This window comes from Heterocephalus glaber, unplaced genomic scaffold, assembly GCF_053883595.1.
Source record: "Heterocephalus glaber isolate CG9 unplaced genomic scaffold, H.glaber_assembly_v1.0 deba00001610, whole genome shotgun sequence".
NCBI classification, from domain to species: domain Eukaryota; kingdom Metazoa; phylum Chordata; class Mammalia; order Rodentia; family Bathyergidae; genus Heterocephalus; species Heterocephalus glaber.
This window is the reverse complement of record NW_028258381.1, coordinates 4,094,256-4,113,797: the sequence shown is the minus strand read 5'-3', so window position 1 is coordinate 4,113,797 and position 19,542 is coordinate 4,094,256. Positions and strand designations below refer to the sequence as shown.

General features: G+C 35.8%; 1 protein-coding gene across 1 annotated transcript in view; it reads right to left on the bottom strand.

Annotated features, from left to right (window-relative positions):
* Gfral (GDNF family receptor alpha like) overlaps positions 1-19,542 on the bottom strand; it is a 59,901-nt gene that overhangs the window by 2,293 nt on the left and 38,066 nt on the right. The window contains 2 exon segments of the mRNA XM_087195940.1: positions 528-600; positions 684-779. Of these exon segments, the coding sequence (XP_087052066.1) occupies positions 528-600; positions 684-779 (169 nt within the window).

Sequence of the window (19,542 nt, the reverse complement as noted above, 5' to 3'; positions counted from 1 at the left end):
TCAGGAATGGTAATGCATTTCTGTGGGTATGCTGTGAAGACTCCTTCAGTATATCTTTGAGTAACTGTATACCAAAGCTTCATAAAAATGCATTAGCAAGTAAAACATTAGGGTGAAGAGTAAATCTTTAGGTAAATATAAGCTGTGTGACATATACAACAGGTCACTTCTGTGAGTTTATCAGTCCTGAAAATAAGTTGAATAAGAAATATAGCAAAATTCAAGCTGGATTTTGTAGGAAAACCAAGGGGGAAGGCTGGTAGATAACAGTTCAATTGGAAGGAATGTACAATGCATGCGTGCTTGTAAATTGCAGCAGAAAAAATCCCTATGATCGCATTTCCCTTACATGTGCACACTGAGGGCAATGTCTCCACAGACCTCTCCAGCACAAAGGCAGACTTAGCATGTCTTCAGGGAGCAGCTTTCATGCTCAGACCAGTCGTGAGCTAAGCCGTGGTGAAGTGAGATTGAACACAGCTAACTGATTCCTTCCCAACCCTTCCCTCTGAGTTCTGTCCAGTTACCTCAGCTTGAGCATGACCAGGAGAAGGACTCCACAGGTGACTGTCATGCACATGACAGCATAGATTACTTCTCCTAGGAAGAGAAGATTTTAAAAAGGTCACTGGAGTTTTAGAGGGAATAATAGAAGTATCATAGAGGCCTGATTGTATACTGACCATTGATGGGAGAAGGCAATCCAGTTAGAGTAATTTCTTTTGCATGTTTTCTTTTATATAATGTAATGCCTTCAACATTAGACAGGATTGGATAATCTAAAAAAATGATAAAAATGAGATAAAAGTATGGAAATTTCATATTACTTTCATCCTTTGAGTTATTTGCTTAATACTATGTTATAACAGGGATTTATTTCTATGACACTATTTTAATCAATAAATTGTCACGAAAGCAGGAAGATCCTTAAATTTTAACAGTTGTTTCTTCTTTTTATGACACAATTTCCTTACAGAAACTATTTTTTCAACCCATGCTTAGTAAAAGATATTTTAGAATATAATTCATTGTACCTTACATATGGACTAGAAAAACAAAATGTGACATTATCCTACCCACTAAGATACTGGGAAATATTCCTCCCTTTCAAAAGTGATTGTTTGCATTTGCTTTTGACGATCTCTCATTTCCCTGTGGCCCACAGTTTAAATGAGTTCCCATACAGCACAATTCCTAAGCCGAACACTCCACATTATAATGCCTGATTTTGTTTATTTCCTGCTGTTCTGTCTCTCCACCTCCACAAGTCAGAACTTCATTTCTACTAATAAAACCTAAGTACTTTGAAGATAACAACACAGCATCTCTTAACTATTGCTACTCTCTTATTATTCTGTTTTACTTTTTCATAAAATAAAGAAACAAAAACAAAACAAAACAAAAAACCCCATCTTTTGTCCCTTAGAAGAAGTAGTCCTAACCATTGTGAAGCTCAGGTCTTCCTGGTCATGTCTCTGTGGAATCCATTCCCAGTACTTTCCAGTATTTCCCCAATTTAAAATCTTTCTTCCTGTTGACCAGGTTTTAAAAAGAAATCTTTTCTTATGGAGATATGTTCTTTTCTCTGGTTTTTCTAATTTAAGGAAGAAATTACATAATCTTAAAAATTAATTGGTAGATTTACTTCAATTGGTTTTTATATGTAAGAGAAATCATCCCTAGTTTTGACTCAATCCATCATAAACCTAAATGCAAAACATAACCAATATCCCAATAACCAATTTCTTTGATGATGATAATGATTCCAATTAGTTTGGAGCCATTAACAAAATGAAAGAAAGAAAAATGAGGGCAATTCTCCACGTGAGAGAAGCTTTGCTATTTAGCTGTTTCATGAATTTGTGGACCTGGAAATTTAGATATCAGTGTACAGTGGTTACAGAAATGAGTACATTGAGTGTCATTCTTTAGATTTAGAATGTTCCCAAAAGGCCTCATGGGCTCATAGGTACAGCTTTCCCAAGGTGGTAGAATTATGGGGTGCACAGAGCTAACTTGCTATTGGATGTGGCTCCCAATAGGAGGAGGCGGCTCACTGGAGTTGTAACCGGAAAGTGTGTATCTACCTCCTGGGCCTCTTGCTTTTCTTTCCACTTCTTTGTCACCATGATGTAAGCGGCTGTTCCTTTGCTGTGCCCTCTCCCATGCCATTCTGCCTTGGAGAAAGCTGATTATGGGCTATAACCTCAAGTCAAAATAAACTTCACCTTTACATTGTGTCAGGTATTTGTCCCAGCCATGAGAAAAGTGACCAAGACATCAAGTATCAGAATATTTTATCTGTTGACAATAGGCAACAATAATAACGGAGAGATGGGAAGATACATTTCCGAAGGTGCACTCCAGTCCTCTCTCTGCTTGAGGCTGCTGTTGTGCACAAATCTGCTTCTAGGACTCTGGGAAATTAGTTTGTGTTCTAGGTTAAGAATACTCAGTGGAAAGACTGGAGTTTCAGTGATAAAACTTTCAGGGTGGTTGTGGAAGAGCACCCCAATACAAGAACTAGAAAAGTTAACAGTGGGTCCTTAGAAAACTTGAGGCTGCAAATGTAGCTCCATGGTTAGGGACCTTAACTCACATGCATAAAACTTCAGTTCAACCAGTTTAAACATTTTCAGTTTCAAAATTTTTTAGCCCCCAAGTTGCATAATAAGTTATTGTCAGATATTTGAGAAGATTCTTCTTAGAAACTGGAAAATCAAACTCTTCAGAATGTAAAAGTATAGGGAGGCTGAGGCACAAGTATAGGAAGTTTGAGCCCAACCTGGGCAACTTAGTGACTTAATGAGACCCTGTGTCAAAAAATAAAAAAGGGCTGGGGATGTAGCTCAGTGCAACAGGTCTGGGTTCAATCTCTAGTACCAAATAAAATAAATAAAGGAAGTAGAGCTTGTGATTTTTTTTCACCTTTTTCAACTGTAAGGCTGGAATGAAAATATTGAGTAATTTCAAAAAACATTGTTTTTTATGATGGCTTTTTTGGAAGAATTAATTTTAATCAAGTCAAACATATATTTTTAGTGAAATATATTACCTTAAATAAAATATTGTATTTAAAATACTATATTTAAAACAATTCAGAGTATAAAGAATAGTTTTGTTTCTCTTTAAAGTATATGGCATTTTGCGAAGTTTTAGACAGATTCATGACCTAAATATAAATATATATAATACACATATGCTGACTAATTATTCAAATAACGTTATGAATTTCCTTTCTGAAATTCTTTAAGTATATTTAATCTGATTAATATCACAATTTGATTCATATTTGCATTAGAAAGTATTAATTCCAAATTAGGCTTATATTTTGCATATATATCTGCCAACAATAATTGTTAAATATTCACCTAGAAAAGTTTAGAAAGAATCATCTCATTCACTAAATTTAACTCACATGGAACTCATTAACAAAATCGTAATAGATCAATGCCAGGAATGCCAGTAACGATCCCAGTGAAAATTTGAATGTGTCCAGCAATCACTCCACAATCTTAAATAGTGTACCCTAGGAGAATACCAAATATCAGTCAGGGAGACTAATATAACTGATGGTTTTTAGCTACTGAAGCCCATTGGAGATTCTCCTCTGCCTTTTATAAATAGTAAGGTTTATAGTGTTTTATAACCATGAAATTAAACTCGGGAGTTGATAATTAACCTCAGTCCCACACCATCTGCTGCATTTATAGATAAACACACCAGTGACTTGTTTATTTTGACTTATATCCTAGAGGAATTAAAGCCTGTTACAAACTGTATAATAAAATCCCTGTACATTTGATGGGAAATCAATATCAATTTCAACCTTGCTTTAAGAACAAATTTAAATAGTATTCTCCCTAAATGAGCTAAATAGATGTCAACATTTCAATTTATTTTTTCTTTTAAGATTCTTGTTCAACAGTGACTAAGAGCTGAAAAAGACTTCGACTCTGGTTTCTATAATTTATATTGGATGATAAATGCATTGTAAAAGTTATAATGCATAAAATAAAAAATGATTTAAAATTTATGAAATATGATCATCTGAAATTAAACTGCAAATTTGTAGACCTTCATTTCATTTTACTTTAATTGAAACATAACAGGGAGGGCTCAACTTGGAAAAAAAATTGCTCCTATCTAGAATGAGTTAAATGAGGGAAAATGTATTCCCAGAATTGAGTAGTAATTTTTACCTTGAATTATACAAGTATTAGGGAGCTTATTATACAGAAAAAGAAAATATAAGGTAAGGAAAGGAATAGTTTCTTCTATGTTTTATAACTTTAATAATTATGTGAAGTGAATAACATTTGATTGTTTTTAGTTAAAAAATCTATAAATGACAGTATCATTGATTATCTAGATAGGTTTCTGATATCTTTATTTGAAACTGAAAATTTCACCAATTTGTAAATGTGTGTGATTTTACTTTGATGGCTTATATAATTGTTTTCACTGGGCTGGCTGAGAACAGGGGAAAGAAAATAAGGAAAAAATAAATTCAGGCATTCTGCAAAGTCTTCATAGTCATCTGGAATCATGAGCTGTTGGAGAGAGCTTTTTAAGTTATTACACTTTTAAATATGAAAAATATAAACAATGTAGTATCTCTTATAAATAGATTTGCAGATCAGCAAGGAATATCAGATATGAAATTATGAATTATGTTTTTGATTCTTCTTATTCAGCGATCTTCTTGACAACAAACATTGAGTCTAATTTACAATAGAACTGGTCTATCACTATGTCAGGTCCATGCAGTTTCTAGTGGCCGAAGAGTATGTATTGTCACGTTTCTCAATAGCACATCTGTTACTGTGTAGCATACGATTATATTTTAGTTTATTTTTGACAGATATTAGTCAATTGTCTTCACATAAATCACATATTTTTCACCATTTCTAAAGTATAAATCCAGTGTCACTCAGCAATGCATAGGCTTACTCTATCAATAAATATTTATTAAGCAATTTTTTTTCCTGGAGATTAATTCTACCAGTCAAATTTGCCTACTTAGAGGCAAAAAGTAAGCATTGGATTGGGCATTGGATTAGAGATACCTAAGAAAAGTAAAGCATTTGGAGAATTTCTTTGTGTTTCTACTTTTGCATTGAAAAATGAGAGTAATAATGCCTATGCTTGCAAGATTGTTTTCAAGATTAAAACTGCTATTAAAATTGATATCCAACTAACAGCTCTTTGGGACCTCTTTGGGCAAGAACACACAATTATAATGAGATTGGAAATGAAAGCAAGGAGAAAAGAAAGAATTTACTATATTTGCTAGTTCCTTTTCTCTTTCACTTTCCCCTTTCTTTCCTTTCTTCCATCTTTCCTGTCTTCCTTTGACTAGTGATCACTTACTGTTGACAAATACTGGAGCTAAAAAGGCAATACACATATGCTTTTTCAGTGTTTCAAACACCAGGTTTGTTGCCCTTGCTGTTGCCTCCCAAAGACCACTTTAGAGAGGATGTCTGAGATCACATTCTGATACCTCTACTTTCCTCCCTTCTCACTCAGGCGTTTGCTGCCATCCAGAGAGGATCCCACACTGCTCTAATAAAGGGTTAATAATACAGTGGCCTTCTGTCACCATTCTTCACTAGCCAGTATAGTGAGCATTGTCTCCCTCTTCATCCCTCACCAAACACTTCAAACAGCTCCCTCAACACCACTGCACTGAAAGTATCCTTTCAAGGTCATCTCAGACCAATATGGCCATTTCACTTTATTTTTGCTTATTGGTTCCTCCCACCAACCCCAACTTCTAAACCTGGTGTGTTATAAATTTGTTCCTGCTCTCTCTTTTTTAATAAGAAGAAATCTAATAATTTCACGAAGTGATCTCAATTTTCCAATGGTTTTAAATGGAATACAGATTTATATCAGCTACCTTCTCAATATCTTTGCTTGCATATTGCAAAACTCTTTCAAATTTAATGTGACAAACTAAATTTAAATTTCCTCTAATTAAATTAATTCTCATCTCAGTAAATGAGAAAATCCATCCATATCATTTAATTAACCTGGAAATAATCCTTGATTTTTTTCCCTTACCTCAATCAATCACATACATGCTTCATTTTAATTAGTCCTGGGGATTGAAATGAGGGCCTTGAACACAATCAACCTATATATATATATATTTATTCTGTTTCCACTGCCATCTCCATTGAACTAGTTAAAGCTATAATCATACTCCATCAGAACTCTTTTGATAGAAGCTGAGCTGGTCCCAGCACCCAGAAGGAAGCTCCCCCACCACCATCTCAGGTTCCTAGGGCAGAGAAGCTGAGCCAATCCCAGCACCTGGAAGGAAGCTCCCCCACTGCCTTCCCAAGCTCCTAGGGCAGAGAAGGTGAGCTGTGGGCACCAGAAGCACTAACACCCCTCACCGCGGAAATGAGAAGACACATAAACAAGCCTCAAAAATAGACTTCCGGATCACCTACAGCAACCCCAAAGGGAAATGAGATGGAACAATCTGATATTCAACCACCTGGACACTCTGAACTGGCAACAAAAGAGGATCTGGGAAAAATGAAATCAGAAATAATTACTCAGATAACAGCAAAGATTTTGCTCATGGTGCAAGACATGATTAATAAATCTAGAGAGGACACATATTAAAAAATAGAGGATCTGAGGATCATGATGGAATCTCAACATAGGAAACAAATGGAATCCATAAAACAGACGCAAGCAGATTTCCAGGAGATTAAAAACTCCATCGAAAGTCTGTGCAGCAGAATGAACCAATGTGAGGGTAGAATTTCAGATATAGAAGAAAAGATTGCAATTAGTGAGGAGGAAAAGAAAAATTGCTTTAAAATTGTAAAGGAACATGAGAAATCAATCCCACAGCTGCTAGACAATGCAAAGAAGAATAACATAAGACTGATTGGAGTCAATGAAGCAAGAGGAGAGAGTGGAGATGACATAAAAAAATCTGTTCACAGAAGTGATGGCAGAAAACTTCCCAAGGAGGGGAAAAAATCTTGACATACAGATAAGTGAGGCATATAGGACTCCAGCTAGCCTTGATCAAAAAAATCTACACATTGGCATATAATAGTTAGGATTCCAGAAATCCAACAGAAGAATAAAATTCTACAAGCAGTGAGAGAAAAGAAACAAATCACATACAAAGGAAAGCCCATCAGAATCACAGCAGACTTCTCAATGCAAACCCTCAAGGCAAGAAGAGCTTGGAGTGATGTATTTCAAGACCTAAAGGAAAACAGCTTCCAACCCAGACTGATGTACCCTGCAAAACTATCTTTCAAAATTGATGGAGAAATAAGATACTTTCATGATAAGGAGCACCTCAGGTACTTCATGAATACCAAATCAGCACTCCAAAAAATTTTAGACAGTACCCTAGGAAAAGACAATGAGGATCACAACCCCAGGAAACACAGCAGAATGAATCCATTGTGTGTGACAAATTAAATGCAAAGGGGGAGAATCCAACAAAAAGAAAAAGTCATGACAAGGGTTTTAAAACTTTTAACTTTATCTCCCTAATGAGTGTATAATTTAATCTTGTTATTGTACTGATTAGTATTTTTCAGATTCTAGAGTTGCACACCTTTCCTTGTACTATACTGGCTATTTATCATCTTCTTATGTCTACTTTTTAATTGGGTTGTCTATTAATGAGCTCTAAGAATTCTTTATATATTCTGGTCATAAGTTATATGAATTGTAATTATGGTCTGCTTAAGGACTACTTTTCATTTTAATGATGTCATTTAAAATTCTAAATTTTGATGGAATCTCATTTATCAATTTTTTTCTTTTATACATCATGTCTTTTTTATCCTAGGTAGTTCTTGCCTACCCTGAATTCATAAACATTTTCCCTTATAATTTCTTCTTAAAGTTTTATACTTTTAGGCTTTCATATTTAGGTTCATAGAAACCTTCAAGTTATTTTCAAGTATGGAAATAAAGGGTTGAGGTTAATTTTTTATATACAGATACCAGGTGTTCTAGTGCCGTTTGCTGAAAACACTGTCTCTTCCTCGGCTCTTGAATTGAGTTTGTATTCTATAAAATGCTAATGTTAAATAATCTTTCAAAACTTAGTGGACCATATATGTGTGGTTCTATTTCCAGATTCTCTGTTTTATTCCAATGATATATATGTCTTTCCTTACACCAACACTGCCTTGATTACTGGAGCTTTAGAAGAAGTCTTAAAATTAGGTACTAAACGTCTTCCAACACTGCTTTTTTTTTTTTAACTTTTCTAGGTCCTTTGTACTCCTACATAACTTTTAAATTTCAATATCCAATTCTTCATTTATAGCAAGTATACACAGACCTGAATTTTTATATATACCTTGTGTTTTCTAATCCTGCTAAATTCAAATACAAGTTCTAGGGACTCCTAGAGATTTCTTAGTATTTTCTCTGTAGATGATCATTTCATCTACATATAAAGATTTTGCTTCTACCTTGCCAATCCTATCCTAATTGTGTCATTTTACTGCCAGACTATTTTGGTTGGGCCTAGGTTTCAAAGTTTAATGGACAGATAAAGAGTAAGCATATCTGCCCTTGTTCCCCACCTTAAGGAGAAAGCATTATATCTTCTCCATTCATATAAGGCATTCTCCCTGGAAGTATGGAGTATATGTCTTAAATATGTTGAGAAGGTTCTGTTCTACTTCTAGTCTCCTGATAGCTTTTACCATGAACAGCTGTAGAATTTAGTCCAATACTTTTTCTCAAACTAATGACAGGATCATATGGCTTTTTCCTTTCCTCTGTTAAAATGATGACTTTTGGAGGTGGATATTCCAATGCTGAATCAACACTGCCATCCCTGTAACAAAACCACTTTCTACATACTGCCAGATTTGACTTCTAATAGTTTGTTTTATTAAACAAATTTCTATCTATGTTCATACTTTTTTCTTCTATTATCTTAATCCAGTTTTAGGATTAGCACAATGTTGAGTTCGTAAAATGAAGGGAGAAGTGTTCCTTTTTTCTGCTTTAATTGTTTGATATAATTTATCAGTTAAAATATATATGAGCCTGCTGTTGTCATATAGGTAGGTTTTCAAGCTAGGAATACATTTTCTTTAATAGGTGCTATTCAAATGTTATATTTCCTCCAGAGTCAGTTTCATTAATTTGTCTTCCAAGGTACTTCTTAGAAGTTGTCAAATTTATTTCAAAAAAACCTTTTGTAATATGCTTTCTATATCCTTTTAAATTCTGTAAAATCTGTGGTAATGTCTCCTAGATTTTGATATTGTAATTTTAAAAATGTATAATTGATGTTGTGTAACCAGAAGAAAAGTTCTAAAGGTTCAGGGGAAGTGGGAGGAGTAGGGGAAAGGAAAAAAGGGAAAAGAAAAAATATGAGAAAAGGAAAAAAATGGAAACAAAGTCTTTGCAAATAGGGAAGGGTGGAGAGGGTGAAGGGAGGGCAAGGCAAGGGAAAAAAATAAGAACCAAGATACTCATGTAATTGTACAAGATCCCAATGATGAATGTAACTGTATTTTATACCTAAAATGTACCAATAAACTTAATGGGGAAAAAAAGAATTTTTTTGATAAGTACTCCACTATTCTCAAGTTATCTTCTTATTCTGACTCTTAGCTCTTGCAAATCAATAGCAATCAGAATGATCTATTAAAATCCTAAATAAAATAGTGTACCTTCCCTACTTAAAGTCCTTGAAAGGTTTTTAAATGAACTTAAAATGAAAACCTAAGGACTTGACCCTGTCTAGAAGGTCCTATGTGACCTCTCCAGTATTGTACACTTATCTTTGCCCATTTTATTATAATCACTGAAAATTCCACTACCTCCCATCCATCCTTCCAGTTGATCAAACATCTTAAGTCTTTTTTTAATTGCTAGAGCCCCTACTATTGCCTTTTCCTGGAGTAGAATTCTTTTCCTTCATGTGTTCCATTAAAGACCACTCTCTTGAAATTATCTTCCCCAGTTATTTTATAAGAGTAGAACCCTCTGTTAGTTTTATTTCCAAAACCCAATTTTAAGAAGACAGAGTAAATTCAAATATTTTAGGAGAAACTGATTCTCCTAAGTGGGTTCCCATGGAAAACTATTCTATATAATACTTTAATGTGTTAAGCAAATAAAAGGTGCCATAAGCAAATGGCTTTGGAAGATTCTGTGTAAGACAAATTACTTATGTGATTTTTTTTCAGTGCAAGAGCTTTCCATGCATTAATATAACAATTTGGAACACAAGGCCTATATTTCTTTTCCCCAGGGGATATATCTGGGAATCCATATGACTGGTGGATAAGCACTTACATATTTTGGGTATGCATAGGATGTTCATGGAAAATTATTTTTAACTAGTCAGTAGGAAGCTGGAGAACACCACACTAACAGTATTCTGTGTCCATCAATGGAAGCACTAACTTATAATTCTTAACCTTTTCTGAACACATACATATGCAAGCACCTGGCACCACAATTTCCTTTGTTCAGTATCCCTGGGAGCCTAGCAGATCTATCTCCTATGGTTTGGGAGAAGCCTAGGGTCATAAGACAGACTTGAATGGAGAGTGTCTTTAGAAATCAGATGGGCAATTCTGAGCACAGAAATTCCACGATCAAGGGGCAGTTTGAGTTGAGTCATGTTGTATCAGAGAGTTTGGTGGGTGAGTTCTAACTAGGATGTACACAGAAATGTAGGGATGAGAAGATAAAAACTGCAAATAGGTGACAGAAGATGGAGTAGGAGAAAGAGACCAGATGTATTTAAAACAAAGGTTTTTGTTAAGAGCAGAATGATGCACAGTGTATCAACAGAAGCATTACAATAAAATATGGGTTAAAAAGCACCTTTGCCTTGAATTAGCCTGGTCATTTAAAGGTAATTACTGAACATGTGCACCTTCGTCTTTAAAGGGAGGTCATATCTAACACAAAAGTTACCGTTAAAAATCAAATAAGGTGTGAAGGGAGCTTAGAACAGTGTTTGGAACAAAATAAGTGCTTAATAAATGTTGCCATTATTAACTATTATACAATTTTACTTGATATGGAAAATGAAGAGGGTTAAGTAAAAGATTTGGAATGAAGACAAAAGAACAAAAGAGGAGAAGACAACGGTGTCATCTCCCACTCAAAACATGGCTGTGAAGAGGAAATAGCATTGGCTGTGAAATCAAAGAGCTAAACTACAGTCTTAGGGGAGTCCTCCACTGCATTCACTAAGCCTGGACTGTTAATTCAATCTCCAAGCCTCATGCGTCTCCTGAGTAGATGGAGCACTGGGATCAACTGTATTATTTTCAAGGAGGATTCACTGATCTTTCATTGTAAAGCACCATACACTCCTGCCTGATGTCCTGTAGGTTAGAGCAGCACTGTCAGTGAGAGAGGCTGCTTGACCAGTACTTGTGTCACTAACAAATGAGAGCAGAGAAAATGTGCATCACACTCAAGCAGCGGCAAGAAGTGATTCTGCTGCTTGTTTTCTTTTTGGTATCAGGTATTGAACTTGGGTCCTTGTGTTTGCACAGCAGGTGGCAAAACCACTGAGCTAAATCCCCAGCCCTAAAGTATTGCTAGGATTTCATCAGTGATGGGCTTCTTTCTTTCTTTTTCTTTTCTTTTTTTTTTTTTTTGGTACCAGGGATCGAACTCGAGTCCTTGAGCTTGCGCAGCAGGCGGCAAAACCACTGAGCTAAATTCCGGGCCCTCCTTCTTGTTTTCATACCACTGCCATAAGAATGGTGTTTTTGGAATAGTGGTTGCAGCTTTATCCTACGTCTAGAAATGGGAAGCAGAGACTCAGCAGGTGGCTGAAGGCTATATGGTATAGGATGGAAATCCGTGTTTGTCTTTTAACCCACAAAATTTTGGCAATTTTATGCTACTGTACAACATAGCAAAAACTGATGAAATTGGGGGTAATTATACACCACAAATGAAAACCGATGACAGATGATAGGTGCTTGGCAAATAGTAACTCTTTGCTCTCCTCTCATATATCTGTCAATTGAACTGTAGGTGGCATGAAAAGAAAAAAGTGAAAGGCATATCAACTTTCTGTTGCTGTGATGAATCACCTGAGAAGATCAATTTAAAACAGGGAAATCTTTGCTTTGGCTCATGGTTTTGGAGATTTTGGTCCATAGTTGCTTGACTTTGTGATTTGGGGTGTATACCTCCAAGGGACAGTATATCCTGGTGGGTAGCATGTGGCAGCGGGAAACTGCTCAGCTCAGATGACCAGAAAGCAAATCAGGAGAGAAAGGAAAGGGGGCATGTCCCAATACCCCCTTCCTGGGCACACCCTCAGTGGTCTAAATTCTCCCCTTGAAGACGAACCTTCTGAAGGTTTTAGCCCCTCTAACGTTGCCACAGGCTGCTCACCAGTTCTTTAGCATATGGGCTTTGGAGGGGCATTTAAGACTCAAACCATAATAACACATAAAGCAAAGTAAAAAGGAGCAGAGTGGACTTGGAGAACAGTGGGGAGAGCTTTGAAGAATATATCCATTGTCACACCAGGAATAGTTTTCCTCCCAGCTTGGAAATAATGGGGTAGAATATACATTCAGTTCAGTCTCTCCTAATTTATCATAGACCTATACTAGTTTCAGGTTCAGCTTATTCTCAAAAATAAGTAGAGTATTAGGGGTGGCATCATTATCTCTACTAGGATAAGATTATATTCCACTTAGGACCATATTATTATTAATCATGAAAATATTTAGGTTCCATTAAAATACAAGATATTACCACTTTTGTAAATATGGATTTTCCAGCTATTTTGTTACTTTAGTCTACAAAGGCATAATGAAAATTAGAGATGAAAATATATTAGTAGTAAATATAGATGCTAGAGTACAGTGAGCAGTGGGATAATATAATGGAGAGACCAGACTTTGGCTACTAGCCATGGATTCAAGACCCAGTGCTAAAATGTGCTAATGTTTAGCTTGGACTACTTTTCCTTTTTCTTTCTTTCCCTGAAGTCTTCTGTGCCCCAATTTCCTATTCTACTAAATCGGCATAAAGGTTAATTATGAGGTGTAAATGAGTCAAGGCAGAAAGTTATCTCACAGAAGCTACGCATACAATAGAAGCTATGCCCCAGTGCAGAGGAGTTGAGTCGCTCCCAGTGCTCAGGAGGAGGCTTCCGGGACACCATACCCGCCCCCCCCCCAGCACGGAGGAGGTGAGCCGCAAGGGCGCCAGCAGCACACATTCCTCCCTCCACCTTTGAAATGAGAAGACATGTAAACAAGTCTCAATACCAGACTTTCAGATCATCTAAAGCAACCCCAAAGAGAAACAAGATGGAATACTCTGATAATCACCTGGACTCCCTGAACTGGCAACAAAAGAGGATCTGTAAAAAAATGAAATCAGAAATAATTTCTCATATAACAGCAGAGATTGTGCCCATGATTAATAAACCTAGAGAGGAAACAGATAAAAAATTGAGGAGCTGAGGAACATGATGGAATCCCAACATAGGAAACAAATGGAATCCATAAAACAGATGCAAACAGATTTCCAGGAAATTAAAAGCTCCACTGAAAGCTTACGCAGCAGAATGAGCCAATGTGAGAACAGAATTTCAGATATAGAAGATAGGATTGCAATTAGTGACCAGGAAAAGAAAAATTGCTTTAAAATTGTTAGGGACTATGAGAAATCAATCCAGCAGCTGCTAGACGATTCAAAGTAGAATAACAACAGACTGATTGGAGTCAATGAAGAAACAGGAGAGAGTGCAGATGACATAAAAACAAACAAACAAACAAACAACTATTCACAGAAGTGATGGCAGAACACTTCCCAAGCAGGGGAAAAGAACCTGACATACAGATAAGTGAGGCATATAGGTCTCCAACTAGCCTTGATAAAAAAAAACTACACATAAGCATATAATAGTTAAGATTCCAGAAACCCAACAGAAGAACAAAATTCTACAAGCAGTGAGAGAAAAGAAACAAATCACATACAAAGGAAAGCCCATCAGAATCACAGCAGACTTCTCAATGCAAACCCTCAAGGCAAGAAAAGTTTGGAGTGACATATTTCAAGCCCTAAAGGAAAACAGCCTCCAACCCAGATTGATATACCCTGCAAAATTATCTTTCAAAATGGATGGAGAAATAAGATACTTTCATGACAAAGAGCACCTTAGGAACTTCATGAATACGAAACCAGCACTCCAAAAATTTTTAGACAATATCTTAGGAAAAAATGAGGATCACAACCCCAGGAAGCCCAGGAGAATGAATCTGTAGGGGCGTGACAAGAAATTAAATGCAAATGGGGAGAAATCAGCAAAAAGAAAAGGTCATGACAATGATAAGTCAATATGTATCAGTTATAACCATCAATGTTAATGGTCTCAATTCACCAATTAAAAGTAATAGGCTGGCAGAATGGGTCGAGAAGCAATATCCAACAATATGCTGCATACGAGAAACACATTCAATTCAAAAAGAAACTCATAGACTGAAAGTTAAAGGGTCTAAAACAACGCTCCATGAGACAGACCCTGAAAAAAAGCAGGAGTAGCTATACTCTTTGCAGATCAAGTGGATTTCAAACCAAAGTCTGAAATTCTCCTGGTTCCAAGAATTTCAGATAAGTGATAGTCAACTTGTATGTACAAATCTATTGTGAACATGTGTTTTCATTCCTCTTAAGTAAAAACTTAAGAATAGAACTGTTAGTTCTTCACAGTAATACAAGAAATTTTGATATTGTTTTCCAAAATGGTTTTATCATTTTACATTCACATTAGCAATATTAGAAAGTCCTAACTGGTTCACACCTAAGCTGACATTTGTTCTTTTAAAACTTTTAACTTCATCTCCCTAATGAGTGTATAATACGATCTTGTTATTGTACTGATTAGTATTTTCTGATTCTAGTGTTGCACACCTTTCCTTGTGCTGTACTGCTATTTATCATCTTCTTGTGTCTACTTTTTAATTGGTTTGTCTATTAATGAGCTGTAAGAATTCTTTATATATTCTGGTCATAGGTTACATGTATTATAAATATGGTCTGTTTAAGGACTACTTTTCATTTTCTTAATGATGTTATTTAAAGCTCTAAATTTTGATGGAATCTCATTTATCAATTTTTTCTTTTATACATCATGTATTTTATATCCTAGGAAATTCTTGCCTACCCTAAATTCATGAACATTTTCCCTTATAATTTCTTCTTAAAGTTTTATAGTTTTAGTCTTTCATATTTAGGTTCATAGATCCCTTCAAGTTATTTTTATGCATGGAAATAAAAAATTGAGGTTCATTTTTTACATACGGATACCAGGTGTTCTAGTACCATTTGCTGAAAACACTATATTTTCCTCTGCTCTTGAACTGAGTTTATGTTCTATAAAATGCTAAGGTAAATAATATTTCAAAACTCAGTGGACCATATATGTGTGCTTCTATTTCTAGATTCTCTGTTTTATTCCACTAAGCTATATGTCTTTCCATATACCAATACTGCCTTGATTACTGTAGCTTTAGAGGAGGCCTTAAAATTAAGTAATAAATGTCTTCCAACACTGGTTTTTTTTTTTTCTGTTTACTTTTCTAGGTCCTTTGTACTCCTACATAACTTTTAAATTTCAATATCTAATTCTTCATTTATACCAAGTATACATAGGCCTGGATTTTTATATATATCTTATGTTTTCTAATCCTGCTAAATTCAAATACAAGTTCTAGGGGCTCCTAGAGATTTCTTAGTATTTTCTCTGTAGATGATCATTTCACTTACATATAAAGATTTTACTTCTACCTTGCCAATCCTATGCTAATTGTGTCTTTTTGTTGCCAGACTATATTTGTTTGGGCCTATGTTTCACAGTTTAATGGACAAATGAAGAGTAGGCATATCTGCCCTTTTTCCCCACCTTAGGAAGAAAGCATTGTACTTTTTCCATTCATATAAGGCATTTTTGCTGGACATATGGAGTACATGGCTTATCTGTTGAGAAGGTTCTGTTCTACTTCTAGTCTCCTGATAGCTTTTACTGTGAACAGCTGTAGAATTTAGTCCAATACTTTTTCTGCAACTATTGACAGGATCACATGGCTTTTTCCTTTAGTCTGTTAAAACTATGACTTATGGGGGTGGATCTTCCAATGCTGAACCAACACTGCTATCCTTAGAATAAAACCACTTTCTGCATACTGCCAGATCTGACTTCTAATAGTTTGTTTTGTTAAACAAATTTTTATCTATGTTCATACATTTTCTTCTATTATCTTTATCCAGTTTTAGTATTAGCACCATGTTGATTTCCTACAATGAGGGGAGAAGTGTTCCTTCTTTTTTCTGCTTTAATTGTTTGATATAATTTATCAGTTAAAATGTATATGAGCCTGTTTTTGTTATATAGGTAGGTTTTCAAGCTAGGAATATACTTTCTCTAATAGGTGCTATTCAAATTTTATATTTCCTCCAGAGTCAGTTTCATTAATTTGTCTTCCAAGGTACTTCTTAGAAGTTATCAAATTTATTTCAAAATTATTTTTGTAATATGCTTTCTATATCCTTTTAAATTCTGTAAAATCTGTGGTAATGTCGTCTAAATCTTGATATTATAATTTTAAAAATGTATAATTGATATTGTGTAATAGGAAGAAAAGGTCTAAAGAAATAGGGGAAGTGGGAGAGGTAGGGGAAAGGAAAGAAAGGAAAAGAAAAAATATGAGCAAAGGAAAAAAATGGAAACAAAGTCTTTGCAAATATGGAAGGCTGGAGGGGGTGAAGGGAGGGGATGGGAAGGGGAAAAAATAAGAACCAAGATACATCATGTAAAGGTTCAAGATCCTAATGATGAATGTAACTGTATTTTATACCTATAATGTACCAATAAACTTAATGGAAAAAAAATTTTTACAAAAAGAAACTATGATTTTTTAATTAGAAAAGTATATTTTGACAGTGATTACATAGTACTATCGACTATAGACTATAGAGCATTTAGTGTTAAAGATTCATAATTCCTGTCATTGCAGGCTTTAATTTAATAGGCCAAGGGAAAAGTGGAGATAAAATACTGGGCATTTATAATTTCAAAAACCTCTTCTGATACTCTAAATATATACTCAGGGTAGAGAACCATTGGTAGAGAGAAGGAAATATATGATTTGGGGGGAGAAAAATCATAGTGTAAACCCCATATCATATACTAATATGAAAGAAGTTCTTAATAAAAGGGGAGTACAAGGAAAGAGCAGGGTGAGCAAGAGGCTGAGAGTTATATTTAATAGATACAAGCCTTACAAAATAAGCAATTAGTGGCAAACAACACAATACAAGGATGGTAACAGCTCAGTCAGTTTTATCAATTGAAAAAATAATTGGATCAGTAAGAGATGTTACCACTTTAAAAGTCCCTTTTCAGCTTGCTCCCTGGCAGTATTAAAAGAACAAAAACAATTAAAAGCAACAATATTTCTATTCTAGAAGGGGTGCTGGAGTGGAAATGTGGGCCTAACAGTGGGAGAAACTGATTGGGTCGAAGCAGCCATGTAGAAGTGTTGGAAGTAGCTACTGGGGTTGTAGACATATGCTTAGTGTACATTTTCAAGGTAATAACTACCATATGTAGTTTAAACAAAAATATCATTGTAAGTTTCAGACTGTATTACATGAGGAAGAGAGTGAATAGAAACACAGGTACTGGCCTGGAAACTTGAATCACACCAGCAGCATCTTTCTCCACACATCCCAGTAAGGCTCCAGAGTGCACCATTAGGACAAGCCACCCTCCGCACACTGACTTAATGTGCCTTTCCCTCCCCCTCTCCCTGCTCTCTCTTATCACTTGCTCCCCTTCCCATGTGACTTTTGTTTTTCAACTGAGATGTTCTGTCAGATTCTGTCATATGCCCATGGTGAGTGTCCCTGTCCCAGGCACTCACGCAGCCCTAGAACGCCAGACCCAGAATCATGGCAAACTCAAGGTACAGTGGTGGTTGGGAAAATTTAGGCAGCCTCAGTGGCAGAGGGAGGAAACCATTTCACCCAAAACAACAGGAAGGAAAGAGACAAACAGAAACAGTCTCTGTCACAGAGGCAAGAGGCAAAGCATCACCAAGTGGTCACAGATGCCAAGAAGCAGCTTTCATCCACCCACATTATTTTATCCAGTTTGAAAACTGATTTGTTTCCTCTGATTTATACCACATGCCCTACATAGATGCTTTCCAAAGAGTAATAGAGGAGAATAAAAATTGTTTTGCTCATTTTTATAGTTTGCTAGCCATCAGTGTGATTTTAGAGCATTCTCACAACTTTCGACTGAGAGAATATTTACTAATATTTACAAAGTTGTAAAGTATATTCAAGAATCCAGGAAAAGAATGTTAGAAGATTTGAAAAATATGATACTAATGATGATGATCTTGCCATCACCAATGAACTTACTTGTTGCTCAGCTATCTCATCAAAGGGAAATGAGAACTGAGAAAGTTTTTCTCTGAGGAGTCCCTCTTTAAGATAATATTCCAGTGCATAGGTGCAGGGCAGGAAGTATTAAGTGCCCACATATGGTGTTTTACGGGAATATGTCTGATGCTATTATACTGTTGTCACAAGAATACTTGGCTCTTCACACCAGAAATACACATGCTCATAATAAATGATTTTTATGACTTTACATACACAATCATGATGCACAAAAGTATAAAGGAAAGACTGCTTATTTTATGCAGCTTTGGCACTAACTCCATCCCAGTTACAGGCTACAAGGGGATTGTATAAAGCCAACAAAAGCATAAGGGTGGAAAATGGAAAAGATAACCCAATGCTTCCACATACTAAAGCCTGTTGTTGTTCAAACTGTGACAGTACTGCATTGTTGTTTTATTTCTTTCAATAAGTGATGGAATCTTAAGTGTTCCTTTTTCTCTAGTGATGCCAAAATAAGTTGTCTCAGTCATCAATGATAACTCTTTAGTCTTTGATTTTGGCTGGAGCAAACAACAAAGGTAGTCACGGATGATTCACACAACATTTTATGCTCAGTGGCAGACGTCTTCCTCTTCCTCTCCCTCTCCCTTAACAGTACCTATGCCTTGTAAGAATGAAGCGGGGTTGCGCAAGCACAAGGACCCAAGTTCGATCCCCAGTACCAAAAAAAAAAAAAAAAAAAAGAGAGTGAAGCAGGGAGAAAGTGGAGGAAGTGAAGGTAGGAGACAGCTGTGCTCCTGTGGTTTCTGTTCAGGGTTTGTACACTTCAGTATTTCCAGATTACAGCCATGCAAGGCATTTTCTGTAAAATAAGGAGCCAAGCCAAATTTTCTGGGTTTCAGGTCTGCGGACAAAATTTGAACCAGCTGGATTTTATTGAGAACTTTTGTGTGCAAAAAAGCCTAGCAGTGAAACTAAAGCCAGCATTTGTATCCATTTGAATGGGCCAGGTCTTCAGGGCCTGGCTCCCATGGCTGTTCTCTTAAGAGGGCAGTGAATTTTTGAAAGATTCTAAGATAAAACCTGCCAGATAATTCCTTAGAGTGTCTG